The 25,543-nt window shown below is 44.2% G+C and overlaps 1 protein-coding gene across 1 annotated transcript in view; it reads right to left on the reverse strand.

Annotated features, from left to right (window-relative positions):
* Positions 1–25,241, reverse strand: part of HS3ST3A1 (heparan sulfate-glucosamine 3-sulfotransferase 3A1) — a 98,958-nt gene extending 73,717 nt beyond the window's left edge. The window contains exon 1 of the mRNA XM_034989632.1: positions 24,643–25,241. Coding sequence (XP_034845523.1) covers positions 24,643–25,241 — 599 coding nt within the window. The remainder of the gene's footprint in view (positions 1–24,642) is intronic.
* Between the last annotated feature and the right edge of the window lie 302 nt (positions 25,242–25,543).

Below are 25,543 nucleotides of genomic sequence, written 5' to 3' on the forward strand. Positions count from 1 at the left end.
CACAAGTGGGGGGAAAGGGCAGAGGGAGAGGGAAAGAATCTCAAGCAGACTCCCCACTGAGCACAGAGCCCAACGTGGGGCTCAATCTCACGACCCTGGGATCATGACCTGAGCCGAAATCAAGAGTCAGACGCTTAACCGACTGAGCCTCCCAGGCGCCCTGGAAAACCATTCTTAACCTTCAACTCCCTCCGGTGCAGCTGACAGCCTATTCTATGGGTCATTCAGAGATTTCAGCTCCTTCTGCATTTGTCTAGGCGACTCCCAGACAGTGCAAGACCATGCCAAGCATCAACAAGGAGCCAGCCAATAAAAGGTAAGAAAGGAGACAGATTGTATTGGTAAAGAGTGAGCTGGAAAGCATACTAGTTGCTGGAATATTATCAACAGACCAGCAGATTCAGAAGCCTCAAAAGCCTTCATTCTAAGTATTAAGCTTCATTCCCAGCTTCAATGTTGAATAGCAAACAGAGGCCTCAGGTAGATTAATAAGAAGGCTAGAAAAATTTCCCAGGATGGGGCCATGGAAACACTTTGCTCTGTTGTGGATAGGATGTTCACAGGAGGGTTTGCTAGACAGAGGATAAAAGGCCTTTGCACTTAAAGGATGGTCCCCCAACCATCCTTTAAATGAGAACTTGTTAGAAATGCAAACTCCGAGTCCCCACACTAAGCCTACTCAATCGGATTCTCAGGAGCTGGGGGTGGGGTAACTGAGATATATTTGACATACAACATTGTATTAGTTTCAGATGTACACCATCATGATTTGATATTTGTATATTGGCAAAAGGATCACCATTATAAGCTTAGTTAACATCCTTCATCACACATAGTTACAGAACTGTTTACCTCCTGATGAGGACTTTTAAGATCTACTCTCAGCAATTTTCAAATATGAAATACAGTATTTTTAGCTATAGTCACCATGCTGTCCATGACATTCCATGACTTACTGATTTTATAACCCGAAGTTTGTAAACTTTTGTCTCCCTTCACCCATTCTACCCTTCCCAACCCCACTTCCAGCAAACTCCGATCTATTCTCTGCATCTATAAGCTTGATTCGTTTTCTATTTTTAGATTCCATATATAATTGGATCATATGCTATTTGTCTTTTTCTGACTTCTATCACTTGGCATTATGCTCTCAAGATCCATCCACATTGTCACAAATAGCAAGACATCACTTTTTTTTTTATGGCTGGTACATAGATCTCTTCAAATTGGTGTTTCTGGGTTAGTTTTGGGTTTTTTTGTTTGCTTATTTGTTTGTTTGTTTTTTGGATAAATACCCAGAAGTGGAATTGCTGGATTGTATGGTAGTTCTGATTTTAATTTCTTAAGGAACCTCCATATTGTTTTCCAGAGTGGCTGCACCTATTTATATTCCGACCAACATGCACAAGGGTTCTCTTTTCTCCACAGCCTCGCCAACATTTGTTATTTCTTGTCTTTTTGATAATAGCCATTCTAACAGGTGTAAAGTGATAGCTCATTATGGTTTCAATTTACATTACCCTGATGATTAGTGATGTTGAGCCTCTTTTCATGTACTCAATGGCCATCTGTATGTCTTCTTTAGAAAAAAAATGTTTATTCAGATTGCCCATTTTTTAATCAAATTGGTTTTTATTTCTGGCTAGGGAATTGAATGAGTTCTTTATGTACTTCAGATATTAACCACTTATCAGACATATGATTTGCAAATATTTCCTCCTATTCAGTAGGTTTTTTCATTTTGCTGATGGTTTTCCTTAGATGTGCACAAGCTCTTTAGTTTGGTATAGTCCCAGTTATTTTTGCTTGGGTGGCCTCTGCCTTTGGTGTCAGGTCCAAAATATTATCTCTAAGACTGATGTCAAGGAGCTTACTGCCTATGTTTTCTTCTACGAGTTTATGATATTAGGTCTTACAATCAAGTCTTTAATCCATTTTGAGTCAATTTTTGTATGATGTATAAGAAAGTGCTCCAGTTTCATTCTTTTGCACGTGGCTATCCAGTCTTCCCAACACCATTTATGGAAGAGATTGTGTTTTCGTGGCTCCTCTGTCATAAATTAATTGGCCATATAAGGAAGTGTTAATTTCTGAGCTCTCTACACTATTCCATTGATCTCTGTGTCTGTTTTTACACTAGTCCCACAGTTTTGATTACTATAGCTTTGTAATAGCCTTTGAAATCAGACAGCATGATGCCTCCAGCTTTGTTCTTCTTTCTCAAGACTGCTCTCGCAGTTCAAGGTCTTTTACGGTTACACATGAATTTTAGAATTGTTTCTCCTATTTCTGTGAAAAATGCCATTGATATTTGTGCTTGGTAGGATGGCCCAACCAGCATGCTGTTAATTAGTGGAACCCAAGGTATCTTCATCCTGATTCAGCCTAGCCTAGATTAGACGAGATCCTCTAAGCTACTATATGGGCTGTGTTTCCAACGGGTCCAACGGGTTTTCGAGCTGCCTCACTACAGGGAGCCTGTCTTCCCCACGGCCTTTCACCTTGAAGAACCTTTAGGTCTGGCTGTGGAGGGAACCAGCCAAGTCAACTGTGCCCTCCTAAGAGGAAGGAAGAATGGGAGCTTGAGAATACTGGTCATTACAGAAAAGCCCAGAAGCTTTCCCTATGCTCATACAGCACAGTACAGAATACCCATAGAATGGTACAATTTTGGGCCAAGGGAGTGAACAGAAATCACATAGTTTAACATTATTTTGCAGGTGAAAAAACTCAGTCCCAGGGAAGTCAAGTGCCTGGTGTGAGTTCACTAATCAATGACAAAGCCAGGACTAGATCCTAGACCTCTCCACCAAAGTGCTTTTCTACCCCAGTCAGTATGACCGCCATATGCATCAAGTTCAGGCGCAATCTAATTCAACTTTTATGTCTGATGACTCTTGTAAAGATCCTAAGAAATACTGATAACAGCTCTTGTATTTTTTGTACACACACCCATGCATTTCTCAGAATGGCCATTAATCTAGAACCCAATCAAACGTACTCTCTCACACCATCAGTAGGAGCATTTGGTATAACTTTTCCCAAAGGTAAATTTGCACTATCCGTCAAAACCCTTAAAAAACGTATATGTGATTTTACCCAATATTTTTCTTCTGAGAAATTGTCCTAAGGAAATAATCATGGGTAAGCATTCAAATTTTAGTTACGAGGATTCCACCACGGTTTTGTTACAGTAACATACCGGGATCCGGTTAGCACCGTAGCAACATAAATAATTATTTGCAAGTATGGCAATCACGTGAATTTGAATTACTTCATGTATTAAAAATAGAAATTGGGGGCACCTGGCTGGCTCAGGTGCCAGCTTTTAGCTCAGGTCATGATCTTGGGATCCAGGGATCGAGCCCCACTTCTGGCTCCCTGCTCAGCGGGAAGTCTGCTTCTCCCTCTGCCTCTGCCCCTCCGCCCCAACTCATGCTCTTTCTCTCACTTGCTCTTTCTCAAATAAATAAAATCTTTAAAAAAAAATTGATTTTCCATTGTTACGGTCGTGAAATTTGCCATTTACATTAAGTATACAAAACATATGAGCTGCATGATGTCTAAATACCTAGAAAAATACTTTAATATCGGCTATGCTGAAGACTCACTGACCATACCGCACAACTATGCACTTTAAAATATCCAGACACCCAGCCCTGTGTATCTTTTTAAAAAATAAATTAAGACATTTGTATAACTGAACATCTTTTTCCATTCAAATGAAATTTTTCTCTCTGTTGTTTGAGAATCACGGACACATAAGGAACTTTACCACACCTACCTGTTCAATACTGTTAGAAGTATAAATTCATACAATCACTTTGGAAGTCAATTTTGCAAAATGTATCAAACATGCATAACCTTTGACCCTTTGATCCTACTTCTGGGAGTTGTAAACAACTTGTACTCCATATAACAAATAGCATTATCAACAAAGATATCCATCAGAGTGCTATTTATAGTAGCCCCAAATTAAAAAGTACCTAAAGGCTAAATGACAAGTAAATTACGATATTTTTTTTTATTATTATTTATTTCAGAGAGAGAGAGCACAAGCACGGATAGGAGCAGAGGGAAAGGGAGAGAGAATCCCAAGCAGACTCTGCCCTGAGCTCAGAGCCCGAGGTCGGGCTCAATCTCAGGACCCTGAGATCATGACCTGAGCCGAAATCAAGAGTCCAATGCTTAACAGAGCAAGCCACCCAGGCGCCCCTATGATATGATATGTTCTTAAAGGGGGAATTAGAAGTCATTGCAGTTATTTATAAAAGGACTAACAACATAGTTAGAAAATGTTTAGGGGCACCTGAGTGGCTCAGTCAGTTAAGCATCTGCCTTCGGCTCAGGTCATGATCTCAGAGTTCTGGGATCAAGTGTCCCATGTGGGCTCCCTGCTCATCGGGGAGTCTGCTTCTCCCTCTCCCTCTGCCCCTACCCCCAGCCCGTGCCCTCCCTCTCGCTCTCAAATAAATAAATAAAATCTTAAAAAGAAGAAAATGTTTACACTGTAGTCCTAAATGATATAATGATAAGAAATTATACATACTCCTTGAACCAAATTAGGTAAACAATTTTTTTAAAAATACCTGAGGAAAAATGAAATGTCTGGGAGTAAACAGACTGGTTACAAGGACAGTCTTTCGTGCATTTGCTACATTTTCTGCAGTGGGTGAGAGCACACCAAGTTAGCGGCGCTGTTAACTCCAACAGACGCATTCCTAAAATCACCGCACTATATAAAATCACACAGTAAAAACCACAGGGCTGGGCGCCTGGGTGGCTCAGTTGGTTGGACAACTGCCTTCGGCTCAGGTCATGATCCTGGAGTCCCGGGATCGAGTCCTGCATCGGGCTCCCTGCTCAGCAGGGAGTCTGCTTCTCCCTCTCCCGCTCCCCCCTCTTGTGCTCTCTCTCTCTCAAATAAATAAATAAAATCTTTAAAAAAATTTAAAAAAAAATTAAAAAAAAAAAAAAAAACACAGGGCTTATGGGGATAATGGAGTTAGGGTATTATGCTCTCAACTTTATCCGTGCAATATTCTTAAAAAGATACGAACCTCGTAACAGGGGTAGTACGGCTTTACACACTTGAACGGTTACGAAATTCATACCTCCTACAATAAATAGGACACTTGACCTTGAAGAAGCCCTAAAGTTTGCTTGTGGCAGTAGGCACGGGAGGCTTGCAGCTAGCCGGTTACGGTGAAGGGCTAGCAGGAGCGTGTTCTAAAAATGGGACCCACAGCCACACACCAGCCAGGGCTGGGTGTGACCTGGGGCCTGCGGTGAACGGAGGTCGCTGGCGGATACTGAGGCTCGTGTGCGTGCACATGGGCACGCCCGTTCCTGCATGGCTGGCTTCAGCTGAGGGCTGTTTTCTGCATTCATCCAGCGCTTCTTGTGCCCAAAAAATCTGCATAAGCAAATGTGATTGGCATCAAACAACAATGGGCTCCTAATATACTAATTCCGTTGGCACACATTCCCATTTTCAAAACAAGCATCACAGCAGAGCTGACTGTATTATCTTGCTAATAGGCAAATAAACTTTAATATGAGCTAATAAAATCCTATTTATAAAGTCGTCCATACACCCTAGACTGTCTCAAAACACCTAGTCACAGGAACAAAGAACAAACAGATGCGAATCGACTTGGCAGTGGGTATACAGAAGCAGCGGGTAAGGACAGACTAAAATATTTTGCTCCTCAAATAAGTTGTGTCTTATCAATGTTTTGAAGACCTATCTCAACAGCACTACTTGATGATGAGAACAGCTCTGAAGCTGTTTTAATAAACTTTGGTCTATCAGATAAGTATTGCACTAGATGACCCGGGGGTCATTTCGAATGCTAATGATGAGATTTTAGGACAGGATGCTTTTTTTTTTTTTTTTAAATAACGAGGTATTTTTTGGGGGATAAGAATAAACAAGCTCACATCCCAGAGGGCTGAGATTTAGTACAAGCTCCATGAATTCCAAACAGGAACTGAATATAATACTGGCAAAATCCAGTCACGCCATTCTGAGCCTAAATATTTCAGATTTTTCCGCAAAAAAAAAAAAAAATTTAAAATACGTTTTATGTTTTGTTGGGAGTTTTAAACAACCGCAAATATGTGAAACATCTCTTATCGCTGTCATTTTTATACAAACACATGCTGTGAAATAGTCCAAATTACTTTCTTCTGATTATAGAAAACACTAATTTCCTTTATCTACTGTCTTACTATCTCTGTGCCCACAGACGAGAACCCAGAAACTCAAGCCTTTTGGCTTCCTAAATGTCACCTGAGAACAATACCAAGTTTTCCTCTTATTTTAAAATTACCTTGACTTAAGCAAACACACAAAAAGGCCTTTCCTGGGAAACAGTTTGTCCGGCTAGACACTTCCTTTTTTCCTGATGGATGTTACAAAAAGGGAAGCGACCCATTTGGCAAAGCATCGTACATCATTACTCAAATCTGAGTTCAATAGTTCAGATTTTTAGAGGCCTTGGGGAGGAAGAAAAAGAACTTCTGTTTTTAAAGAAAATGATTTTGCCCAAGCCTTCAACACGGAGCTAGCAGATTCTACAACATTCTGATAATAGGCACACATACATCAGACGTCCAAATCAGTATACCGAAATGGCTAACGTAGCTAATTACTTTTCCGTTTTTAAGAACTTCCTGTTTTGAAGGGCAAGGCTTTCACCCAACCTTTCCAACGGTGTTGGCACATTATGGTAGTGGGTATACACCATTCACATATTCAAGCCGATACATGAACAGTCATTTACATGAACTATTATTTATTTGTTTTTTTTATAAATGAAGGGTAAGCATGCTTTTAAAAATAGAACCAGGGGCGCCTGGGTGGCTCAGTCGTTAAGCGTCTGCCTTCGGCTCAGGTCATGATCCCGGGGTCCTGGGATCGAGCCCCGCATCGGGCTCCCGGCTCTGCAGGAAGCCTGCTTCTCCCTCTCCCACTCCCCCTGCTTGTGTTCCTTCTCTCGCTGGGTCTCTCTCTGTCAAATAAATAAAATCTTAAAAAAATAATAAAAAAATAAAAATAGAACCAAACTATCCATCTGATGCAGTCTGCAACACAATCAAGGGCCTGCACGTGGAATGAGACATTTAATGTCCAGTAGATTTCTAAGCACTTCCTATCCATCGTCTTTCACATTTGCAGAGCATTGCTTATACCTCCTATCATTTGATTAGCAGTTTTCATGTTTTCTCTCTCAGAGAAATCAATCATCTATTATAAGAAACCATATTTGAAATACCATCTATCTCTCCGAATGCCTTGTTTTTAAAGCGGCATCGCCACATAGAGTAAAACCCCGGGCACGGGCTTTGACAATGTGTACGTAGAAGACACAGTTCATGAGATTATGTGATTTGTTAATTTTCTAGAAGCAGATGATTGAAATTCCTACGAAGACAGCATAGCCATTCAGTATCCAGAAACAGGGGGCCATGTTTCGCTTTGAAAAAGATCGAATGGACAACGTGATGGGGGGAAACTGAAAAGGCAGTAAATTTAGGGTCTTCAGGAAATTTACTAGAAACCACTGGCTTAGAGAAGCATGTGACCATGGAGACAGTTGCAGGAGCAGAACACGAAACTTCTGATACTTGGTGTCTCTCATCAGATGAGATGATGTTACTGATGGAAGAATATCTGAGGGCTGAAACTTTGAAAAAGAATTTCAGCGTTGATGAGAGAGCAAGAAAACACAAAGCAGTTAAATTTCTTTGTTCTCTCATGGAAATTTCAAGCAAGTGTGCAAAAGATGAAGGCTCGTAAAGCAAATTAATTTTCCTTTCCACACTTGCAATGGAGTTTAGAATAAGCTGGTGCAGCGACGCCTTGGAAAGTCAAGAAAACAAGCATATCAGACACTGCTTGTGTTCCATAATTAATGCTGAAAGCCTTAAGCATCCATTAAAAAAAAAAAAGTCCTAGCTAAGACCCTCTGATAAAGAAACTCGTGATGAGGTCACCACGCCTAAGTAACCATGTCGGTGCAGAAGGCAGGATGTACAAATACAATAACCAGAGGAAAGCCCACTAAGCACGTTTTAAACGCTCCACTCACAAAGGGCAGTTTTATCTACATGATGACTCGCCGTCATGGTCAGAAAGCATTGCACCAAGTCCCCATGGGTTGACTCCAGTCCAGGCAAGAAGAGGGAGATGGACACATGGGCCAAGTTCATTACCTTCCCTGTATCTTCTGACATATGTCCATGTTACTCCTCAACCCACTGGTGGCTGGCAGTCTGTCCCACGGCAGCCACCCACCTGGTCTCAGGGTCACCAACAACTTCCTACCTGATGAGACAAACACTCCTCCGTCCCAAGCCTCTATTCCACCTTTTTCACAGCCTTTGATACCACTGATCTTAGAACTCTCCCCCTCTACGGCCGACATTTCATTAGGAAAATTTTCAACATGGCGAAAACTGGAAGGAATGCTGTGACAAACACCTTTGCCTGCCAACTAAATTCAAAATTTGTATTTTCCTTAAAAATCTGTATTTGTATTATCACGTTATCCATCCACCCCTCATCTTATCTTTTTAAATGTGTTCCAAAGGAAATTAATAGACATCAGTCCAGTTCCCTCTATACACTTTGTGCATGCATGGCTCAAACGAAAGAAACGATATGCCTGTGGGGTAAAAATATAAACATGCTTTCCTGGTCCTGCTCTCTTTCCCCCGCTCCTTGCATTCCTCTACACATTTTCACCTCTCGGCTTTGTGATGGCTGGCAGAACCTCAACAATCATGCCTTACGTGGCTCCCAAGCCTGACCTCACTCACTTTCCACTTCACGCCAAAACACAGTTGTTTGTTTCTCATCGGTACCTGTTACTTCTTTCCATGCTCCTTACCACCGTCACGGTTACTAATAAATACACCTGAGCTAGAAATCTTCAAATATTCTCCAATCTCTCCCTCCCCTCATGCTTAGCGTTCCACACGAAGTTTTATAATCCCTTCTACCAAAAAAAGTTCTGGCAAATCTTTCCATTTCCCACGCCCACTGCCCAGCTCCAGGTCAAGCCTCCATCGTCTGTCCTCAAGATTTCGAGACAGCCATCCGGCTCCGTCTGCCATCTTCTACACTTCTTTTTTTTTTTTTTTTTAAGATTTTATTTATTTATTTGACAGAGAGACAGAGAGCACAAGCAGGGGGAGCGGCAGGCAGAGGCAGAGGGAGAAGCAGGCTCCCCACTGAGCAGGGAGCCCGACGCGGGGCTCGATCCCAGGACCCCGGGATCATGACCTGAGCCGAAGGCAGACGCTTAACCATCTGAGCCACCCAGGCGCCCCCATCTTCTACACTTATGCCACCTGGGATTAGGTGTCCCCAGCAGAACCAGAGGCGATCTGTGGGACCAGTCCCCCGCTGGAAGCCCTCACTACCCACTCCCCGGGGGCAGAATTTTAGTGTCCAATATGGTGGCCACTGGCCTCATGGGGCTATGGGACCCGTGACATTGGCTAGTCAGAAGGAAGACGTGCTACAAGCATGAAACGCATAGATTTGGAAGATTCCTCATGAAAAATGTAAAATGTCTCATCCAGAATGCTTTGTTGTTGATTACCTGTTGAAATTATATTTCAGATGTCTTGGCTTTCAATCAAACTACTACTGAAATTAATTACACCTCTTCAGTCTTACTTTTAAGGTGGCTCCTAGATAATTTAATATGTCCAATGTGGTTCCCATCATATATATATATATATCTTTTGTTTGTTTGTTTGTTAAGGTAGGCTCCACACCCAGCAATGAGCCTAACGTGGGGTTTGAACTTGTGACCCTGAGATCAAGACCTGAGCTGAGGTCAAGAGTCAGGCACTTAACCGACTGAGCCACCCGAGCGCCCCTCCCATTATATTTCTATTAGACAGTGCTGATCTAGAAGAAAGTCCATCACTTCAAACATGCAATTACTAATTCTCAAAACTCCTTCCCCATGCTTGGTTCCAGACATGATGTCTCACGCCTCATCTGCAAAGACAATGTTTAATTCAACCACACGGTGGGATGCTTTCTCGTAACGGTGATCAGGTGAGGAAGTATGACCTCCTCGTGTCCCCTGTGATCCCTCCAAATGCTTTGCAGGATGCCCCGAAGACAAAGGGGAAAATAGAAACGCAGGGGTAGATCTATAAACCGAACACACACTCAAGTACAAAGTCAAGGAAACATCAGAACGGATTCTTAAGCTTTTTAGGAAAATGACCAAAGCCTCCTTTGATTTGTGTTTATGTGGTATCTCTTCCAAAATAGAACGTGTGTAGGTGAGTGTATAATCACCTTTACATGAAATGCCACCATCCTGAATAAATCTGCATATTTCACAAAGTTCCCACAGGTCTCTGCTATGCAGTTCTGAAGTGAACTATCCTATTCTCACATGACCGCAAGCAGCTCTGCTATTTCTGAGTCAGATCTCAAGTGTGAGGTTACTTCAACATCATGCATTCACGCCTGCCATGAATGTTGGTGGAGGGTACTCACCTGAGGGTAACAAGATTAAGTAAAGAAAGGGAAATCAACATGTGTGAAGGCTTTAGCCTACCCTAGAAGACTGCAAACTACCAGCAGGGAGCCAAAGGTCTGTTTTGGCAAATAAAGTTTTATTGGAACACAGCCATGCTTGTTCATTTACATACTAAGGCTGCTTTTCAGCAACAAAAGCATAGCTGAAGAGTTGAGACCACAGGGCCTGGGAAGCCGAAAATATTTACTATCTGGCCCTTTCCAGAAAAAAAACTGCTGACCTCTGGCCCAAAGGTCAGTTTTTCGTCTCTTACAAGGCAGGCAGAGCTTCACGCCCTGGACATACAAGGTTGAAAAAAACTAAGATGTAATGTATGGTGATTAAAATAACATAATAGGGCACCTGGGTGGCTCAGATGGTTAAGCGTCTGCCTTCGGCTCAGGTCATGATCCCAGGGTTCCGGGATCGAGTCCCGCATCGGGCTCCCTGCTCCTTGGGAGCCTGCTTCTCCCTCTGCCTCTCTCTCTCTGTCTCTGTCTCTCATGAATAAATAAATAAAATCTTAAAAATAAATAAATAAATAAATAAAATAACATAATAAAATAAAATTTAAAAAATAAATAAACAAACAAATATTAAAAAAAAAAAAAAACCTAAGGTGGTGAATCCACAGCATGGAGCGAGACTCCCATTCAGTTTCTCTAGGAACCCTGAAGCACATTCATTTTGGATTTCTCAAACAGGACTTGTGTTCACAAAAACCAGTGTTTTTCAAACTTTTTCTTCCCATCGAGAGTCACTGTAACAAATACATCTTACCACCAACCCTCTCTGCACCCACTCATCTACCCATATAAATATCGGAACCGACTTTGTCGAGATAATCCTGTCTTGCTTACTACATGGGATCAGCTCTCCTATTTTATCCTATCGTGGTGCCTTTCACTTAAAAAAAATAACAATAGATTTTATTATAAATTCATGTCTTGTGATTCACAGTTTAGAAAACTCTTGGTATTAACACCAGCTTTTGATGGTCTACTTCTGGTCTTCACCATAAACCAAAGGTTATAAACTTAGTAGCCATTCACCTTCAGATGAAATTGATCTGCTGCACCCAGGCAGAATTTTGTTTTTTAGCATTGCTTTTGGTATTTTATGATTATTATGTTATTTCTCAATTATATTTTTTTAAAAAGTCAGTATTCCGAGATTATTTTGAAAAATCAGAGGGCATGGCAACAATGAGCCTACTTTCTTACTGGAGCTGAGAAGTGATTTCCCCCATGCTTCCTACCAACTCGCCACCCTTTGCCACAGGGCAAATACACCTGAAAATCCGAAGAATTTTCATCACAGGCATTAGCTCCCCCATGACCTCCCGCCAAGATAAATATAAAACAGATCCAATTTGTTTTGTTTCCATCATTAAACCCTAGCAGGCATTCTAGTAACCCTCTGGCTTTGGGGAGAGCTTTTTTAACGGATACTTTTGTGATCCCAAATCCTCCCACACCAGGAAGAAAGAAGGAGATCTCATTAGAAAGAAAAACAAGTAGCTTTTATTTCTTACAAAAAAAAAAAAAAGGAAAGAAAGAAAGAAGAAAACCCACAGCATTTGATGAAAGAACAAGAATAATTAAGAGTCCACCAGGAAATTTTAAAAAAATTAAGAAGATGCCAGATTTTGTTTACTCAAAAGCTTTGTTTGGGAAATGAAATAATTTCATCTTTTTTTTTTTTAAGATTTTATTATTCATTTGAGACACAGAGATAGAGAGAGAGAGCGAGCATGAGCAGGGAGAGAAGCAGAGGGAGAGGGAGAAACAGGCCCCCCACCGAGCCAGGAGCCCAACACAGGGCTCGAGCCCAGGACCCCGGGACCACGACCCGAGCTGAAGGCAGACACCCAATCATCTGAGCCACCCAGGCGCTCTCAAATAATTTCATCTTTGCAGCATTTTCCTAGAGCCAGAACTTTTTAAACAAGGCAGGCAGAGCTTCACGCCCTGGACAGTTAGAACAAAAGTTAGAACAAAAGAGGCTCCAGCTTGGAAAGGTGATGAAGCACGCGATTAACTTTAGTTACAGCTTAATCCAGTTTTTTTTTTTTTAACTACATGAACTTTGTAAGAATCTACAAAGATTTATGACTGTACCAAACACATCCATCATTTTTGACTTTGTCCTTCAAACCAACCTGGCCAACTTTGATACTTCCTATCGAAAGGAGAGATCTAATCCAAGTAAGAACCCTGAAAAAGGGGAAAGGAATTTTATTCCCATAATTTGGTTGATTACTTCCTACTCTGAACACTCAAGAGAAAAAGCAAACTTTAAAAAAAAAAGAAAAAGAAAAAGAAAACTTCTTCCTGTCTGTCCTGGGATTCCCCCACTAATCTTTAACAAGCAGGCAACGACCATAAAACACAAATTACTCACGAGGATCCACAGGCCAATCATGCTAGCTAGGTCCCCAAATCTACACACATCAAAATATTGAGGAAGTCATCTGAGATGAAAACCGGCCATTGAAAGATGAATTGACCACTGACTCAAATCAATTCAAGGCTTTAATTCACCCACTCTGGGAGGAGAAAAACATAATGCTATTAACCTGTTCCATTCTCTGGAATGTTTCTGTCATGGTTGCCAAACCTCCAAAACCGAATTTTTATCTAATGGAGCATGGAGTTATTTCTTAATTGTATTCTCCAGAATGGTACCGTGGAATTAGAAGCCCTGGGTTCTTGTCTTTTAGCTGAATGTCGAGCGAGGCACGGCGGTTCCTTTATAAGCAAGAAAATCTTTATCTCCCAGATATCTTCCGTAACTCCAGCAACCTTTAGAGTCTATGCTTCTATCTGGCTGGAACCAAAGGAAATTCATATCACCAGCCATGTCTTACGTAGCAATGTCCTGACCACTAGAGTAAAGGGCGTGGTTCTCATGATGACGGTGATTAATAAAATAATAATGAAGATAGACAGATGCTTTGGGGTGACAATTAGGTTGTGCCCTGATTGAGAATATTAGCATACCTAAAGTAATAAAAAAAGGAATGTCAATCAAAAGGTGTACACACAGGGGAGCCTGGGTGGCTCAGTCGATTAATCTGCCTTCAGCTCAGGTCATGATCTCAGGGTCCTGAGATCGAGCCCCGTGTCGGGCTGAACACTCGGCGGGGAGCCTGCCACTCTGTCTGCTCTCCCCCCTGCTCTTTCTCTCTCTCAAATAAATAAAATGTTAAAAAAAAAAAAAGGTGCACGCAAAGCAAAGAGTGAGAAATCTGGACGTTGGCAGTGACTCAGCCATGCTCAGGAGGAACAGGCGGGAGGTCGGCGGGTTCTGACAGGCAACTGGGAGCCCAGGACTGCGTGATGCCCGGGGCAATGAGACAGAGCCAGCAGCTCACCTGGCCCCAACTGCCACGAACAGCGAGCAGCCTTCCGATTGCATGTCCCACTCTATTTTGGCTTTTCCATACAGCAGTTTAGGAGGAAACTTTCTCATTTGGACCACTTCATAGTTAAGAGGTTTGTGGGTTGTTTTTTTTTTTTCACAGTCATTGTCCATATTTAATGGGTAGGGGGAAAACCAAGCAAATGGCCAGGATTTCTGCTATGCCCAGTAAAGATGGATTCTGTCATCAGATTACTTTTCTAAAAAAAAGAGAGGGAGAGGGAGAAGTTGAGCAAAAACACACGTGGTTTGGTTTTTCCATATAGACCAACAGACTCACAAGATCTACAAATACCACCTCTACTATTTACTTGGCTATATGACCTTGGACAAGTTACTTCACCTTTCTGGGCCTCTCCTTCCTGGGCAGGCAAGAAGTGATAGGATCTACCTAGTAACAGTCATCATATTAATAAAATATCCAGACTACATGCAGTAACATCCAGCACAAGGTAAAGCCTCACCAAATGTCACTAAATTGTTACCTTCGTTCTAAAATAAGAGATCGTCCAGAAAGAAGATCAGTAAGGAAACACTGACCCTGAACAATCCTTTAGACCAGATGGACCTCACAGACATACATAGACAATTCCATCCAGAGTAGCAGAAACACACATTCATCTCCAGCACACGCAGAATGTTCTCCAAGACAGATCACGTGCTGGTCTGCACGTGTTAACCAAATTTAACAAGACTGAAAAACCATGTCAAGTATCTTTTCCAACCAAATGGTATGAAACTAGCAATCAATAAACAAGGGGAAAACCGGAAACATCACGAATATGGAGAGATTGAACAATCTGCTCCTGAAGCAGTTTTAAGAGGGAAGTTTGTAACAACAAGAGCCTACATTAAGAGGAAAGAAAGATCTCAAATGAGCAACTTAACTTGACATCTCAAGGAACTAGAAAAAGAACCACCTAAGCCCAAAGTTAGGAGAAGAAAGGAAATAACAAAGAGCAGAGCAGAAATAATTGAAATAGAGACTAAGATGATATATTTCATCAAATGTCCACTTCAGGGTTCAAATATTCTGCTATTTCTAAAAAAGTTTCAAAATGCATGAAGAAAAGCGTAGAGCAACTAAGATGGAAAGATGCCAAACAGTCAAGTAGGGAATGGTATTAAATCACAGAAATTCTCTTATCTACATAAGCATTAGTAGCGGGTCCTTCTCACAAAACAGGTTCGTAAAACTAATCCAATCGGGCGCCTGGGTGGCTCAGTTGGTTAAGCGACTGCCTTCGGCTTAGGTCGTGATCCTGGAGTCACGGGATCGAGTCCCACATCGGGCTCCCTGCTCAGCACGGAGTCTGCTTCTCCCTCTGACCCTCCTCCCTCTCATGCTCGCTGTCTCTCATTCTCTCTCTCGCAAATAAATAAAATCTTAAAACAAAATTAAAAAAAAAACTAATCCAATCAATGGGGCACTGGGGTGGCTCAGTTGGTTAAGCGTGGACTCTTGATTTCGGCTCAGGTCATGGTCGCAGGGTCGTGAGACAGAGCCCCCTGCTTGGGCTCTGCGCTCTGTGCTGGGCATGGAATCGGCTTAAGATTCTCTCTCCCCCTCTCCTTCTGCCCATTCTCACCACCCACTACTCTGTCTCTAAGAAAACAAAAACAACAACAACAACAAAAATTGATCCAATCAAGATAAGGGAATAATGATGAAAAGGCAACACTAAGTTCTCTGCATCTCCAGATGCAGTATGCGCGGTTTTAAGTAAAGACGTAATGTGGATAGCACTATTTTTACAGTTGTTAAAAATATCAAAGGAAATGTTTCAAGGGAGATTTTCATTACTCTGGTAAACCAGAATCTCAGATGCACAACTGTGTATTTAAAAACAGAAGCAGAAAATGCCAGGGTGCCCCCAAGACGGGACGCTTGAATCTGATGACATGGGCTTCCGGGGCTCAGCAGCCCTAGCGGGAAGAACCACCCTGGGTGCCCAGGTCCTGGTTATCCAGTGTTCTAGAAGTTGGATTTTCTCTGGTCCTTCCTTATTCTTGAACCCTGTGATCAGTCCGTGTCTGTTTTGCTCTGGTCTCATAAGCCACAGTGTCTAATAAAACAAAGGTGAAAGCACCAGGTCTAGTGAGCAGACAGAATAGGTAAGCTGGCCGAGAAGATCTGGGCTGTGCTGGACCTCAGCCACAAAGAGCAATCATTCCACCCCACAACCAGCTTCCCCACCCGACACCAGCTCCTCCCGTCTTGTAGCCAAAAAGCCAGAAGCCCACGACTGATTTGCCTCTGACCCCTAACCGCAGTTCTTTGTGTTCTCAAAATCTGTCCTTGGCATCATCGAAGTTTCGGCTCTCCAGCACGAGTAGGATTCGGTCAGGGTGGGTGACTTTTTATACCGTCTTCACGTTACATGCGCCAGCCATAAAAAAAGAGAAGCAAAAGAAAAAACAAAACGGTCTCTGTTTGTTTCAGGGACAAGAGAGTAGGAGGGGAGCCGTGAGCCAATTTTACTGGGGAGTCAGCTGAGGGAAAGATGAGCATGTCTGGAAGCAACAGGTGCTGGCAGGGGCAGGGGAAGTTGGCAGGCCTGCGCTGGGGGCCTTCGGAAGGAAAGAAGGAACGGGGTGGAGACAGAGCTGGTGGGCAGAGGAGTCCTTCAGTAGGAGCCCTCATCCCGTGATGCCATGAGGCATCTCCTCCCTTCTTTGTGGATACGGCTGTTTTTCCTTTGGTTTTAGAGTAGTATCAGATACTAAAACTGTTCAAAAACAACAACAAAAAACAAAACCCAAATAGCAAAAGAGTGCCTGGGTGGCTCAATCGGTTAAGTGTCTGCTTTCGGCTCAGGTCATGATCCTGGGGTCCTGGGATCGAGTCCCTTGTCAGGCTCCTTGCTCAGCGGGGAGTCTGCTTCTCCCTCTGCCCCTCCCCCTGCTCATGCTCTCTCTGTCAAAAAAAAAGTGCAGACAGTTCTCAGATGACCCTCCACCCAGATTCCCCTAAAGTTAGCATGTCACATTACTCCTGTACAGTGATCAAATTCCCATTTTTCCATCAGGATCTAAACAAGGGAGCCACCACCGTGTTTACCCACTAGTGATTAGTCTCTTGTCTCTGATCTGTGACCATTTATCAGTCTTTCTTTGTTTTTCATGATCTTGACGTGTTTTAAGGATACCGATCACGGATTTATTCAGCTGCCCTGCCATTCGGGCTGGTCAGACGATTTGGGGGAAGGACGCCCTACAGGTGAGATGCCCTCCTCACTGGCATACCCCAGGGGTGCATGATCTCCGCGTGATAATAAGGCAGTGTTAACCTTATCACCTGGCTACAGTGCGGCCGGCCAATGTCTCCTCTGTAATGTTCCTATTTTCCCCCTGCCCCCCTGCGTAACTTTCACCTGACCACCACTCCTCTCCCCCTACCCACCCTCCCCAGGCATGGAGCGGCAGTCCCAGGAAGGGCTCTCCGGCTGGGACTCTGAAAGCAGCCTCCCGTGACACTGTCCCTCGTGGGTGGGATCTTCATAATGCATCTCTGTGCATTCGGGGTTAAACAGGCTTCTGTGGGGCGCCTGGGTGGCTCGGTTGTTAAGCGCCTGCCTTCAGCTCAGGTCATGATCCCAGGGTCCTGGGATGGAGCCCCGCATCGGGCTCCCTGCTCCGCAGAAAGCCTGCTTCTCTCTCTCCCACTCCCCCTGCTTGTGTTCCCTCTCTGTCTCTCTCTGTCAAATAAATAAATAAAATCTTTAAAAAATAAAAAATAAAAAAATAAACACGCTTCTGGGTGCTGCCTGTTAGGAATCATGGGACCCTCCTCCAGAGCCTGTACAACTCGGGGGAAGGAATAAGCCTGCATCACTACTGTCGAAATAAAATCATCTGGAAGTATTTTCATTTGAGGCTGGCTTTCAGAAACAGAGGCAAAACACACTAACGAAACTAATCTGGGGCATCTGGCGTTCCTTTCCACTCATGCACCTTTCCAATATAAACCTCCTAATCATTTATATCTTGTTCCTCAGGTTTATGGTGAAGGCAAGTCTCTCTTATTTCTCTCCGAAGAATAAACTCCCCGCCTAAAAGGAGTGAGCTCAGACCTAGATGAAAAGCACAGCGTGGTCACGCTAAACACACGATCCACACTCTAGGTGCTACCGAAGGCGACCGGCCCCGCTTTCCCTAATTGAGACGGCACTCACTCTCTGATAACTGAGGTTTTTCCAAGTTCAGCGGCTTGGGTCCCTTGCTGACTCTCCCTCCCACTAGATGGCACTACACGTCACCTTCAAAGTGGGTCGCCCTCCACAGTCTGCGGGAAAGGATTCTATTTTTCAACTGTGCAAGAATATCACACGCCTTGTGGCAAGTACTAAATTTCATTCTTAATGAACACTCCCTCTTTTCTTTCTTTCTTTTTTTTTTTTTTTTTTAACATTCACTGTCATCTGACAGCTTCTGAAAGAGGTCAGATCTGAACGTTTGGGCTACAGACCTCAAGGGATCACAGGATGGCATGGTAGTCTTGACTGCATGATAATGCACAAAAAAAAAAAAATCAAGAGTTGCATCACTGGAGACCAGCAACTGGGAAGATGCTTCAGGTTACTGAACTCCTCACTTCTTCAATTTTTCAGTTCTGGTTTCACCCAAGTTTATTTGTTAACTGTATCAGGATCCCCCATAGAGATTCTTAAACTGTATCGAATTAGCAACAGTGCTGTTCAGACTTTTAAGACCTTAGGACTAGGGAGTTGCAACATTATGTGGTTACAATATTACTCTGATTGAGCATTAAAGGCATAGCTTCCATAAGAAATCTCAGTAGCGGGGCGCCTGGGTGGCTCAGTTGGTTAAGCGACTGCCTTCGGCTCAGGTCCTGATCCTGGAGTCCCGGGATCGAGTCCCGCATCAGGCTCCCTGCTCAGCGGGGAGTCTGCCTCTCCCTCTGACTCTCCCCCTCTCATGCTCTCTCTATCACTCTCTCTCTCAATAAATAAATAAAAATCTTAAAAAAAAAAAAAAGAAATCTCAGTAGCTCATCACCTCAGCAGAGATCAATTTTCAAAAAGCGGGGAGTCTAGTATCACTGGGAAACGTACCAAGAGAGGATGCTCTTTATCAGCCAAGTTACTATGACTTGGGGGAGGAAGATGCCCCCCCGCCCAAGGAAAAGTGCTAAGTGTGTAAAAGTTCCCAACGGGACCCGGCAATTTGACTGATGGTAATTGCAATTTGCAGTTGTTCACGTGCATCCCTTAGAGATGGGAGGCCCTTTCGTTGTTTAGATCAAGTAGGTTTGTTTGCTCTGCGACACTCTTCCCCTCCCAATGTGAGCATCTGGTCTATGTAAGGTTAGTGCCTAATGTCATTAATTGCACAGGCTTATTATTTTATTCCCATGACCCCCTCCGATATACAGATTTGGAACGTATGCTTTCCTGGCCAATCAACAGACTTATGTATATGAGACAAATATTCTGGCCACATGGTTCTCTTTTTAAGGGAAGGGCAGATCACAATATTATGGAGAATTTTTCGCTCAGAGACAGCTATGCCTTTCACATAAAACGTTATCAGCACACGATAAATCTCACTGTTATAAAGGAATACTGGAGCATGCAAGCAATTTCAGTTCCAGGCTGTAACAAACGTGGGTTTTGTTGTTGTTTTCAATGCCTGGACTCGCCAGTCCCAAAGCTTGTTCCATATCCTGCTCAAGAACTTGCCTGTTGGGCGCCTGGGTGGCTCAGTTGGTTAAGCGACTGCCTTCCGCTCAGGTCATGATCCTGGAGTCCCGGGATCGAGTCCCGCATCGGGCTCCCTGCTCAGCGGGGAGTCTGCTTCTCCCTCTGACCCTCCCCCCTCTCATGTGCTTTCTCTCTCTCAATTCTCTCTCTCAAATAAATAAATAAAATCTTTAAAAAAAAAAAAAAGAACTTGCCTGTTACTAATTCCGTCACTTTGCCCATCTACTCGGTGTCTCTGCTCTTGCACGTACCCTTGGACACACACACCTACTCAGGAACGAGGCCGTCTGACTGGTATTGCTGGGAGCCCCTAGGAGAGACATTCAGCTAACAAAATGACAGCACTGGGGCTTCTCAGAGGGGGCTGTTTGCAGTCTCTCCGTGGATAGAGAGTGTATAGTCCCTAAGAGCCCCTGGGAACTCTATGCATAAGAGAAACTGCACCCTCTCCCCTTGTAAACAAGCACCCTGGATTCGTTGTCCAAAGCAACTTCTTCCCGCTTTCCTCCTATCCCACATCCCTTCCCACTGTTTCTTTTTTTTTTTTTTAAAGATTTTATTTATTTGACAGAGAGACACAGCGAGAGAGGGAACACAAGCAGGGGGAGTGGGAGAGGGAGAAGCAGGCTTCCCGCCGAGCAGGGAGCCCGATGTGGGGCTCGATCCCAGGACCCCGGGATCATGACCTGGGCCGAAGGCAGACGCTTAACGACTGAGCCACCCAGGCACCCCCTTTTCCCACTGTTTCTTAACTCTGCTCTAAGGACAGAGGAACTCTCCCTGGACTTCAGTCCCTATGACCTTGCATGGGTGGCCAAACTCTGCAGCTCCCTTGGCTCGAATTTCATTTCCACCCCTTCGTGCAGAGCGAGCTTGTGGCTCAGGAGGGTGGGAAACTGCACATGGAGGTACTCTGCAGCTGCTCCCAGCTGCTAAGAAAGGCCAGTTTCTCCTGATCGGAACCGAAAGTTCCTCTGTTCCGTCTGCCTCTTCAGTAGACTTGGAAAACAAGGCAATGATCGGTAAAGGCCAGAAAATTTTAAATTTTGATGCAGGCGGGGTGGGGAGGAGAGGGGCAGAGAACCAACTCCTCAACTTCAAGCTGAGTGATCTTTGACCTTCTTGGATGCTATCGAGTAAAATAATTTTTTTTTTAAGATTTTATTTATTTGAGAGAGAGAATGAGATAGAGAGCATGAGAGGGGGGAGGGTCAGAGGGAGAAGCAGACCCCCTGCTGAGCAAGGAGCCCGATGCGGGACTCGATCCCGGGACTCCAGGATCACGACCTGAGCCGAAGGCAGTCGCTTAACCAACTGAGCCACCCAGGCGCCCTCGAGTAAAATAATTTAATGATACTCTTCTCCACTCAATATCCAGTATTGCTAAAGAAAACACATCATAACGTAGGAAAGAAATGTGCTGGCACTTTTAGAAATGTGGAACACTTACTATATTGCCCCAAAATTCGAGATGAGACGGAAATGTTACAGAAAATAAAGTGTTATACATACATATATATGTGTGTGTACATGTGTATCTTCAATACTTCATAAATAGGTATCTTTTGTCTTACAAAAAAAAAAAAAAACCCCACCACAACACACCTTCTTGTTGGCACAGAAATACACAGGGAGAGCGGGGCCTTCTTACTCAATTCTGAGCTCACCTCCTCTTGTACTACAACAAAGGCATTTGACTTCCAGAAAAGATTTTCCAGAGTTTTAAAGCAAATGCGACAATTCCCTACTTTCCTTTATGAACCTCCCCACCCATATAATGGAAACGCAGACTGTTCATTGCGAAGCTTTGCTTTCCCATGACACACAAGCCACAGACATTTGTTGTCCTGCTATCGCCTTTGCTAAATTAAGTAATGTGGAATGTTTTTTTAAAAACTCCATCAGGGTGGAGTTTCACACGCAGAAGACTCCACTCAAGCATCCTCTATTATCATTTACAAATTTCCTGGAATCTAAACACCTGCCCTTTTTCATTTGTTCTAAGAATATTAGGACATTTTAAAACAATTCAGAGTAACTTCCTTTCTTAGAGATTTTGAAAACACTCACTTTCTTGTCTTCACTACAAATCTGTTCAAAGGAAGAAATTGATTATACTAGTGGTGGGGGGTGGGGTGCAACTTACAAAGTACTTTATGTTTTCTCCCAGTGAGGGAAATTTACCAAAACATCCCAACCCTGGTCTCCTGGTTGTTTTCATTCTCAAACTCATTCTCCATGGCATTTTCCTCCTATTTGCTAACAACAACACACTTCTCCCTTCGTCTGGACAGTAGGGGGCACTGCCACAGTGAACTATTATGGTCAACTGAGATTACACCCGGCAAAAAAACACGGCTGGACATAGAGGATTTTCCCATGTCAATGAGCATCTAAAAAATATTTTACACATTTTTTTCTTCCATAATTCACTTCAGGGTGCAAACACTGGAGTTTTCTTTCTGTTCATGTTGGGGGGAGGGAGCAGGGGGAGTCAGCAGTATGTGGTAGAAATCCTCTTACAAATTTGAGGTTGACCTAGGAAGGTCTCACCGAATCCCTAATTGTAAATACTGGCTAAACACAAGTAGTAACGTGCACTTAATATAGGTTAAGTAGTATCCCGTGCAAGAGTTTTTTTTTTTCATAGTCTTAGGCCTGTCTCACAAACATCAAACTCCCAAGTTCAGAGCCAAGATGAAAGAGAACTGTGGCAACATTTCATTAAATAATCGCATAATCCAGAGGCTTCATAGGTGGAGGGCTTTTTTAAAAAATAAGTTTTGCATGTAATTGAGTTAAACTTAAATTTATGCATCCAATAAAAACCACTGCAAATGGTGAAACAAAGACACTGCTCCGACACTTAGAAAATTAAATTCACCAAACCATGAAGTCTACCGTGTAGTTATTTTTGTAACCACCATAAATTGTTTTATAGCACTCCTCTGCTGGAATAAACAATCTGAGGAGAAATTTACTTTACAGCGTGCATGTCGTTTCCAAAAGAGAGAGTGACCTAAAAGTTTACGACTCTTTCCTTTCTTCTTCTTCTTTTTTTTTTTTTTTGTTAGTACTGTTTCTAGTTACCTTGAAACCTTCCTTCTCTTCCGTGAGCTTAGAAAGGCTCACGGAAAATAAGATCCAAGTCTGTAGATATCCTGCGCCCTCATATACTCATTTCTGGAATAAGAAGAAACAATCGTACTTTGTGGAAATAAGGACTATATGGCAAAATGAAAATAAAGGGTTTTAGTACGAAATATTTCACCGTATTTAATGACACCTCAGAGCCAAATGTTGTCTTGGACCTTTCGTGAAGTTGCCTTGAAATGTGTTCCCTCACAGCACTATATGAGGCCCAATTCAATGCAAACTGCTATAGATAAGAGTTTTAGGGGTCTTTAATCACTTCTTGTGTCCTTGATGGAAAAAACAGAGCTGCCTTTGTGCTAAAAAGAAGGACCTGTTGTTTTCAGATTCAACAGGTCATTTTTATAAGAACTTCCCAGAGGATACAACATAAATGACAGAAACACAAGGCGATTTTTTTAAGTGGCTGATGATTTTAAATGATATATATTCTATATTAAGGGAAGGTTGTTTGTTTTTCTTTCCAACAAATGGAAAGTTACTGTTTTAAAAGTGTTTAATGTTTGAACTTGACTTTTAGGACCAAATGTTTTCTCTTAAGTTGGCTTACTGTAAATTCGACTCCCGAAATCAATCTGAGGGTGTACCTGAGGAGCCTCAAGTAAATAAACTTGTCAGATCATGTTCATTTCTGCTTGGGAGATGAATTATTTATTTAGAGGACTTTTGAAATATATCTAAATTGTGCTGTCACTTTTGTAATGTTCTGTTAAAATAACGAAGAGAATGCATACTTAATCAACAAGATAAAACTTTCTAAAATGAAAATTCTGGCCACATGACTTTTGGTTGTTCTCAGAGTAAAGAAAACAGGCCAATATTTTATGGCAAATAAAATCCACGTGACACCAGGATTTATTGGAGTTTGGCTGATTCCATTATTAAAGGTGGTCTAAATTTGAGAAGACTGGCAAATTTAAGATTAAGAACCGAATCAGACTTGTTTCCTAAACTTTTATTAGGAGTCTTTTTCACAATGTAACCAAGTGTCCCTATTTTTCCCCCTTTTCTTCTTTTAAAGAAGGAAAAATTGGCTAACTCGTGTGTGAAGAGAATTGTTTGAAGACCTTTAGGAAAGTTTCAGCCAGGCCAAAAACACAAGGTACTATTCGCTTTAAATTTAGCAAACACTTTCCAAAACTCATTCCTCACCACAAACAAAAGTTATTATCCAGGAAGCCCTTCCTTAGAGCGCATTGTCTGGTTGCTGGCACTTGCTGGAACACGTATTTCCCAACTACCTAGACTCTGGTTCTTGACACTTTTACTGAGTCTCGATATTACTTACCACCTAGGACAAGGATCTGGCAAAAGGTCAAGGTAAATGAATACTTGATGGCAAGACTGCAGGAGCCCTGGGGGGATGGTTCAGCAGATAAAGAAGAAATAAAAACAGGCGCTCTGGGGAACGCATGGACTAGGCTGCCAGGCTAATAATGGACGAACAGGTTTCTCACTTAGGAGGTACTCCCCACCCCCGCTTTAGCTAACACCAGGGCTACTTTCATGGAGCAGGAGAAAAAGATGGGATTGGCCGTGTGAGGAAAAGGAAATCCCAAAGACTAAAGGAAAAATCGTGAAGGCCAAAATTTCCCTCTCACCGCCTCCCCCGACACCCACTTCCCCGAAAGCAGAAGAAGGCACAGTGGGGAACAAGACCCCTCAACTCAAGAGCAGCCACTGCAGGAAACCGGGAGGAGGGGAGCTGGGGGGCCCCCCAACCCGCGCACCCCGCCCTTCGGCTGTCCCCCCCCACCACCCCCCGGCCGTGCCCTGCGCCAGCTCACCGGTACCAGGCGAGGCCCTTGTCGTAGCTGCGGTCGAAGAAGTGGGGCTCGGCGCCCACGGCGCGCACGTCGGGGTGCACGCGCAGGAACTCCAGCAGAGCCCGCGTGCCGCCCTTCTTCACGCCGATGATGATGGCCTGCGGCAGCTGCTTGCTGCCCTCGTCCAGCAGCAGGGCCAGGGTCCCCGGCGGGGCCTCGGCCACGCTGCTCCCGGCCCCGGAGCCGCCGGGGCCGCCGGCCGGACCGGGGGGCTCCTCTTCCCAGGCCGCCTCCTCGCCGTCGTGGCGCGGCGCGGGCGGCCGGAGTCTCCGCCACGGCTGCAGCTGCAGGAGGCGCTTCGTGTGCGCCGCCGCGGGCCACACCGCCAGCTCCCTCGGGCCTCCGGCCGGGGCGCCTCGCCCCGGGGCCCCCGCCTCGTCGCCGCCGCCCGACGGCCGCACCACCGGGCCCGCCAGGGTCTGGCAGCGCTCGGCCAGGCAGTAGAAGACGTACAGGGACGTGAGCAGGGAGCAGAGCATCAGCAGGAACTTCCGGAAGATGCTGCGGGACAGCGGCTCGGCGGCGGCGGGGTGGGCGCCGGCCGGGCCCGGAGGGGCCATCCTAGCCGGAGGCGACGGCGGGCCGCGCGCGGGCCATGCTAGGCCGGGACCCCGCCGGGTGCCGCGGCCTCCTGCGGGGGGCCCCGCATCGCCCGTGCGTCCGTGCGGCCGTGCGAGCTGCGCCGGGGAGACGGAGCCCCCGGCGCCTCCGCGCGGGATCCGTGCGTCCGGTCGAGGGGGCGGGAGGGGGTCGTGGTGCCGTGCTTAAGAAACCATCGTCTTAGACTCGCCCGAGTCCTGAGCCTTGGGGTCGCGCTCGGCGCCCTGAAAGTCGCCCGGAACGGGGGTCCTGGCGGCGGCGT

The sequence above is a fragment of the Mirounga leonina genome, unplaced genomic scaffold (genome assembly GCF_011800145.1).
Source record: "Mirounga leonina isolate KUSES-001 unplaced genomic scaffold, KU_Mleo_1.0 Mir_488, whole genome shotgun sequence".
NCBI classification, from domain to species: domain Eukaryota; kingdom Metazoa; phylum Chordata; class Mammalia; order Carnivora; family Phocidae; genus Mirounga; species Mirounga leonina.